The sequence below is a fragment of the Amaranthus tricolor genome, chromosome 12 (assembly GCF_026212465.1).
Source record: "Amaranthus tricolor cultivar Red isolate AtriRed21 chromosome 12, ASM2621246v1, whole genome shotgun sequence".
NCBI classification, from domain to species: Eukaryota; Viridiplantae; Streptophyta; class Magnoliopsida; order Caryophyllales; family Amaranthaceae; genus Amaranthus; species Amaranthus tricolor.
Window position 1 is genome coordinate 19,745,190 of NC_080058.1, and position 8,194 is coordinate 19,753,383.

Sequence of the window (8,194 nt, forward strand, 5' to 3'; positions counted from 1 at the left end):
CTCATTATGAACAAGACTGGAATCCCATTCCTACCCATAACCCCCTCGCTGTTATGGGTGTGCAAGAATCAAAATATGACGAAGCAACGCCCTCTGTAGTGAAAGCACCTCTCTAGTAAGACCAGAGTTCACCACTTCCCCTAGTGGGAGGGCTGACATTAGAGGAAATAGCAACTCTTGCTCATGGACTTACACAGGCAACCACTGCTGCTCGAAGCAACAACCCCCCCCCCCCCCCCCCCCCCCCCCCCTCCTTCCAAATAACCCAAACAACCAATACTAATCAACACTAAAAACAACCCAATTACTAATTGAATTCATATATTCATCTTAAATTTAAGTTGATACTTAAATTTGAATCAAAGACCCAAATTGAATCCACAAATGCTAAACTACTTTAAAACATTCAATTAATACTTAAATAGAATAGTTTGTGGATCACCTTTGAGCAAATTCTTCTCAACACTTTGTAATCCACCCAAAATCAAAGATCTACTTCACTAATTCAACCAAAAAGAGCTTCTACCAAAAGAACCTAACAATTATACATATAAATGTCAAATTAATGGTTCTATTAACCTTTAAATCAATATACACATAAAAGGAGGAAGATGAATATGAACTCCCTATTACCAAAAGAGGATGGAGATGAGGTTTTTACTGGATTTCTTCAATCCCAGAATTCTCTAATTTCCAAAAAAATCCCAATTAGCTTCCATTGGCTCATTAAATCAGATTATTCAAGAAGATTTGATTGAATTTCTTCAAACCCTAACTATTGGGGATTTCTAATATGATGAGATTCTATATTTTTGTTTTCCAGAAACTTGAGATGGTAGAAGAAGGAGATGAGTATAGGTGTAAGATTAATAATAAAGGGTATAGCCTTGATGAGTCATAGAATGTAAGGTGACTCAATTCCTACTCATATTCATCAAATATAAGGTGGTTAATATACCCGTATTTTTTGTCTTATAATTTATTTTGTCCCCAAAAATAATAAATCTGATATCTAAAAATCGTAGTAAAATTTTACATTTAAAATGACAAATTCGTTTTACTATTAAAATAATAATTTTTTAAGACGTTTTTATAACTGTTTCATTCTCTCCTATTTAAGAAATTTCGTCCCCGAAATTTCCATACCTTTAAAACAAATGCGGATATCGACTTCTAATGTCAGATTCTTTTTCCCAAGTCGCTTCCTCTTCCCCGTGGTGAGTCCACAATACTTTCACTAAGGGAATTGACTTATTCCTCAGCTCTTTAACCTGCTGATCAAGAATGTTTAACGGTTTTTCCTCATAACTCAGAGTTTCATCAACTTGCAGTGGTTCGTAGCTTAGGATGTGCGAAGGATCATACATATAGTTGCGCAATTGAGACACATGGAAGACATTACCCCATCCAACTCTGGCGGCAATGCCAATTCATAAGCCACTTCTCCAATTCTTCGCAAGATTTCAAATGGCCCTATGAATTTCGGACTTAGTTTTCCTTTTACTCTAAATCGTTTCACGCCCTTCATTGGAGAAACTTTTAAGAAAACTTTTTGACCGAATTCAAATTCTAGCTTCCTCCTGTGGTTGTCATTGTAGATGTTCTGACGATCTTGAGCTCTCTTCATCAAACCCTGAATGACTTTTACCTGATCCACTGTTTCTTGAATCAAATTCGGTCCTATAGGAATATTGGCGTCTAAGTATTCCCAACACAAAGGAGTTCTACACTTACGCCCATACAAAGCTTCAAATGGTGCCATCCTGATACTCGAATGAAAACTATTGTTGTAGGAGAATTCCACCAATGCTAATCTTGATTCCCAATCAGTTCCGAACTCCTACGCACAAGATCGCAACAAATCTTCTAAGGTTTGAATAGTTCTCTCTGTCTGGCCATCAGTAGCCGGATGAAAAGCAGTACTCAAACTCAACTTTGTTTCGAAAGCTTCTTGTAATTCCTTCCAAAAATGTGATAAGAATTTAGAATCCCTATCAGAAATGATAGTTCTGGGCACCCCATGTAATTTGACTATCTCTCGAACATAGATTTCAGCTAATTGTTTCACCGACTAAGTTGTTTTTACAGCAATAAACCGACTAGTCTTCGTCAATCGATCGACTATAACCCAAATGGAGTCATTACCCCTCCTTGACCTCGGCAAACTAACCACAAAATCCATTGAAATGGAATCCCACTTCCAATCAGGTATATCTAATGGTTGCGTCAACCAAACTTCTTTCCTTCTCTCTAACTTGATCTTTTGACATACCAGACATCTTGACACAAATGTAGCTACATCTTTCTTTAACCCTTTCCACCAAAACAACTTTCTGACTTCGCTAACCATCTTATCACGGCCTGAATGTACTGAGTAAGAACTAGCATGAGCTTCATGAAGAATTTCATTTGTTAATTCAGCATCCACGGGAACACATAGCCTTTTCTTAAACTTTAATCCTTGATTTTCGTCATACTGAAATTCAGTGGTCGATCCCTCTCTAGCCCGCAACATCAATTCTACCAAGTATGGATCTTCAAGCTGCTTCATCAAAATTCTATCAAACAATGTAGGTCTCTCATGAATCTTCAATTTTCTACTTGCATAAGCAATTACCTTGCCCTTCTACATTAAAACACACCCTAAACCTTTCTTAGAGGCATCACAGAAAATCTCAAACTCATTCTTGCTATCTAGTAGGGCAAATACTGGAGTGCTTGTCAACCGTTTCTTCAATTCCAAGAATGTCGCCTCACATTCAGAAGTGCACTCGAATTTGTTGTCTTTACACACCAGTTGTGTGATCGGTCGGGCTATACTGGCGAAGTTTCCTACGAACTTTCTGTAATAACTCGCTAGACCTATGAAACTTCGAACTTCATGTACATTTTTAGGTGCAGGCCACTCTATGATAGCTTTCACCCTTTCTGGATCAACAGAAATTTCTCCTTTCGAAACTACATGACCCAAGAATGAGACCTGATCAAGCCAAAACTCACATTTGCTGAACTTTGCATACAGTTTCTCTCTTTTGAGCAAGTTCAGTACTATCCTTAAGTGCTCTTCATGCTCCGTTTTGCTTCTCGAGTAGATAAGGATGTCGTCTATGAAGACAACCACAAACTTATCGAGATACTCCTTGAAACATCTCTGCATAAGATCCATAAACGCCGTAGGTGCATTTGTTAACTCAAATGGCATAACGACAAACTCATAGTGACCATACCGAGTTCTAAATGTAGTCTTCTGAATATCTGACTCAGCTATTCTCAATTGATGATACCTTAACCTAAGGTCGATCTTGGAAAAGACCTTTGCACCTCTCAATTGATCAAAAAGATCATCAATGCGCGGTAAAGGATATCGATTTTTTATTGTTACCTTATTCAATTCTCGGTAATCAATGTATAGTCTCATCGAACCATCTTTCTTCTTGACAAACAATACTGGAGCACCCCATGGAGACACACTAGGTCTTATGTACCCTTTCTCCAAAAGCTCATCTAATTGTTTCTTTAGCTCGGCCATTTCCGCAGGAGCCATGCGATAAGGTACCTTAGAGATTGGTGTGACTCTAGACATCAGATCGATGTGAAAGTCGACCACTCTCTTAGGTGGTAAGCCACATAAATCCTCAGAAAATACGTCAGTGTACTTTGAAACGATAGGGATACTCTTCAAGTCTTGCTTTTCTCCTTCACTCTCTCCTAAAATATAACATAAATACCTAAGTTCCTCTAAATAATCCTCTTTTGAACTGTTACAAAGTGAGAACAACCTCTGACTTGGTTTAAGCTCTCTACCTTTGAAAATTACAGACTTCAAACTTACTGTTCTTCTTCGACAATCAACCTTAGCACTATAGGCTTTCAACCAATCCATACCCAAAATGACATCATATTCACCCAACTCAAACTCTACTAGATCCGCGATAAAAATTTGGGGAGAAATCTCAATAGGGCAGTTTTTGTAGAGTTTATTACAAGAAAATTGGGATCCATCAGAGATCCCAACTTTTAAATTTATGCTTACCAAAACTAAGGGGAAATTTTAGTTTTTGAAGAAATTTATGTGAAGTAAAAGAATAGTCGGCACCTGTATCGAATAAAACATAAGCTAATTGATTGCAAACTTTAAGGACACTAGAAATGACGTTACCTTGAGGTTCACGTTCATCAGGAAATTCAGATTCACCCCCCATAGCGTACATTCGACCTACCACCCTCTGATTGTTATTAAACTTTCCTCCTTTATTCCCAAGTGGAATTTTATTTGGATTACCTCCCTTAGGACAGTCCCTAGTAATGTGACCTGGTTGACCACAAGTAAAACACAACCTTTTACCCTGACAATCCTCTCCTTAATGTTTTCGACTACACTTGGAATACACCCAGATTTCTTTCTTCTATTGTCTGGTAAAGTCTCTACACCAGGTTTGCTTACCACTAGGTTTCTGGTATTGAAATTTGGAGCTCTCAGTTTTTGGTTTCTTAGATGGGTACACTACTTGTTTCCCCCCTCTCTCGGTTAAACCTATCTTTCTTTTCTTGTACTCTCTCTTGTTCTAAGGCATTGTCAAATAAGTCCTGAAAGTCTCGATATTTTGTAACATACTTTTGCAAGTTCAGATTTAGCCCTTCAAAAAACCTCGAGGCTTTCATGCGATCATTTGCAACGAAATTGAGCGCAAACCTAGATAATTCCATAAATTTGACCGAGTATTCCAGAACTGACATTTTCTCTTGCTATAGCGTGAGAAATTCACCCTCCTTTCTCCTTTGAAGGGAGATAAGATAAAATCTAGTCCTCAGTCTTACCAAAAGCTCTTCCCAGGTCATCCCAATGTTGTCCCCTTCAGCCTTCACGGTTTTCCACCATATACTTGTGGTATCCTTAAGATAGAATGAGGCAATCTTGACCATCAGACCCCCTGGACAGTTAACAACCTCTAGAACCTTCTCTATCTGGTCAATCCAGTTTTCTAGCTTGACCGGGTCAGATTCCCCATTGTAAAATGGTGGTCTATGCCCTCCAAGCCTTCTAAACAATTCACTTTCTTGGTCCAGTTCACCCTTACGATTCTGATCCTCAAGAATTTTAAGTAACCTTTCATTTGTCTCCTCCAACCTTCTATATTGAGAATCCATACTATGGTCTTCAACCTCAGTATATAATTGTCAACCACGGCCTCTAGGCATAGCGTTTATCTATTCATAAAAGGACAGATAGAAATCATTTAAGAATTCTACTCAAAATATAATAACATAAAATTTACACTTTACTAATAATGGTTTAGTGTTCTTGGGTCAAACTTATTTATACACATTGTTCACTCATAGATTTTCTCCAATTTTCACATACTTTATCACATTAATTAAAAAGTAGGGTGGTGCATGGAATACATCAGACTTAGTCGTTGAAACGACATCCTAGGGATTCATCTATCACATAAAACAAGTAAGCACATAGTATTTACACGTAATATCCCCAGATTCAACTTAGACTCAATTCTACGGATCTCTCATATTTTCGAAATCCTTTTTATGTTCTTTTAAAAACTTTGGCTCTGATACCAATTGAAACAGCCCAAACTAACATAAACAGTATAATAATACTGTCCAAGCGGAAGACTTATATGTCTGGATTGAATCCGACCTGTGATTCGATGATCATAGCAAACTAATATCAGAGTTATTTAAAACTTTTTACCTAAATAAGTAAGTACTATTTACAAAATATTATGAAATTATTACAACTTAATTTACGAATAACTAATTTACAAAATGTATTTCCAAAAGAAGTCCTCGCCTTGCCCGTAACACATAATACATGTAGGCATCCATTCCACCGCAAAGCTCACCTAAAAATGGATCTATCCCTTATAGACCCCATTAAAGACTGTCAACAATTGAATTGTTAAGTAATCCAACAAACTACTATATTTTATATACAAGTCGTTAACAGACATCTTCAATTAAATTCTTTATTTGCTTAATTGGTAAAACTTTATAGAAGATTAATTTCTCAAAATCCAAACTCTTTTAAAAGACCGTTTGATATCAACATAAATACGACTAAGAACCTTTGGTTCATATTGAATCAAAATACGGCTATAACTTTACAAGTTAATAGCGAAAATCAAAATGCGGCTATTACTTTACAAGTCAATAGCGAAACAATACGAAAAATGAAACATATGATTTCATTTACGAAACAAACAAACTTTATATACCAAACGTATTTATTCAAATCTCATATTAAAACAATGATATAACAACACTTAAAAACGTGGGAATATATAGACCGTTAGGAAGTAGGCTTGATCTAAATCCTGAGAACATGGGTCATCGTCAACACCGAAAATATAGTTCTTACAAGAACAAAACGGGATCAGGGGCTCGAGACCGATTCGAATAACCATTACCTATTACTATAGGATTTCACAATAATCCGAATACAAATATCCGTTGCCAATTCCCAAAAAGGACATTTTTCAACGTCGAATGTTTTATTATAAAACAAAAAAAGAATTCACTTGATTTTCTTTGAAATCAACAATCATTACTTAAAATATAAATCAATTCATTATCAACCATCAACATATAAGAACTTGAGTTACTATCAACGGAGTTTAACTAATTTTACACCAATCGTAAATCCCAATATCCAACTTACATCTAGGGATGGCAATGGGTCGGACTCGGCTCGGACTATCCACCCTCCGACTTTGCTCCGGATAAATCTCGGACTATTTTTTTCAGTCCACCACCACTCGGAGTCGGATTATGCATACTCCAACATTGCTCCGACTCGGACTCTCAGACCTCCAGTGGAGTTCGAATTATTATCAAGATTTATTCTTATCGATACTGTATTAATGATTAAAGCACGAAAAAATTGATGTAGATTAGTCTTTAATTACAACCTAACAAAGAAATATGTCTTTCAAAAACAACTTAATAAGAAAAATTAGTCTTACAATTACAATAAACAAAATAGTCCTTAGTTCCTTATAATTACATTAACAAACATAAAAATTACATAAATGATGAAGTCTTCAATTCTTCATGCTCAACATTACAACATCATTAAATCCATCCTTAGTTCCCTAACACAAGTTTATAAAAAAAGTAATATAAGCATAAATGATGTAGTAAGCAAAAACTTAATTTTAAATAAATCAAAACTAAACATACCCATTATCATTCTTCTTGTATAGCTTCTACATCCTCGTCTTCAAAAATTGGTGCATATTGAAGAGGATTTGCTTTAGCGTCTACAAATTAGAAATAACATGATTAATAAATAATATAATTACATAATTTCTTAATTGTACGTACTAATGAAAAAAATTAGATACCTTTAAATTCCATACGCCTCCAACTTTGAACGCACATCAAAGCTTCGACAGTTTCAAGAAGAAGCCTACTACAATGAGTCCAATAACTCTACCACTAGTGTTAAAAGCACTCTCAGAAGCAACAGTTGAAATAGGCACTGCAAGTATGTCTCTAGCAATCTTAGAAAGTGTAGGAAACTTACTTGATTCAGCATTCCACCATGCCAACAAGTTGAATTTGTTTTCATCCACCATGAGTCTTTCCTCCTCTAAATATATATCTAATTCACATTTTCATGGCTTTTTATTTGGTTGGCTAGAAACATGCTTTTCTCATAAGCCCTCAACATCACTTGAATCATCAATTGTCCTCTTATTATTATTGTTTGAATTTGACGAGGGTGAAAAAGCATAAAATTTTTCATTAGCCACCGTTTCATATTCATTAACCAAATCCTTCAAAATCCTTCCAATCCTTTCACATTCTAATTTATTAGTATCTTCAAAAAGAAGTTCAAAATAAAAAGACATACATTCAAATTTTCTTCTTGGATCTAATATTGAAGCCACAGACAACATGTCGTTAACTACTTCCCAATACTTATCAAACTTAGATCATTGCTTTGACCATAGACTCAATTACTGTATTTCCACAACACAACCATCTTCTTAAATTGAGCCTTATTTCACATAGATTTTGAAAGTAAAGATTGGTAGTGCAAACAGTCGTAGCTGCTGCTGGTGGTGCACGAAAATGCAGCAGCTGCTGCTGTTTTGTAGGCGGATGTAGCGGGGCTGCTTCTGCTGGGCTTGGTGCGTGTGTGGAGGCTGCAACTACTGCTGCTTGGTGGCTG

At 36.2% G+C, this 8,194-nt stretch overlaps 1 protein-coding gene across 1 annotated transcript; it reads right to left on the minus strand.

The window, feature by feature from the left end:
- Positions 1-1,148: 1,148 nt before the first annotated feature.
- Positions 1,149-1,762, minus strand: LOC130828676 (uncharacterized). Its single transcript, XM_057694638.1, has 2 exons — positions 1,403-1,762; positions 1,149-1,271 (listed from the first exon to the last, which is right to left on the minus strand). The coding sequence occupies exons 1-2, from the start codon at positions 1,760-1,762 to the stop codon at positions 1,149-1,151; spliced, it is 483 nt and encodes a 160-aa protein (XP_057550621.1).
- Positions 1,763-8,194: the final 6,432 nt, after the last annotated feature.

Coding starts and splice junctions, on each gene's coding strand:
- LOC130828676 (XM_057694638.1), bottom strand. CDS start 1,762: ATGGCACCATTTGAAGCTTTGTATGGGCGTAAGTGTAGAACTCCTTTG. Junction 1,272..1,402: donor TGCCGCCAGAGTTGGATGGG/GTAATGTCTTCC, acceptor CTTGATCAGCAG/GTTAAAGAGCTGAGGAATAA.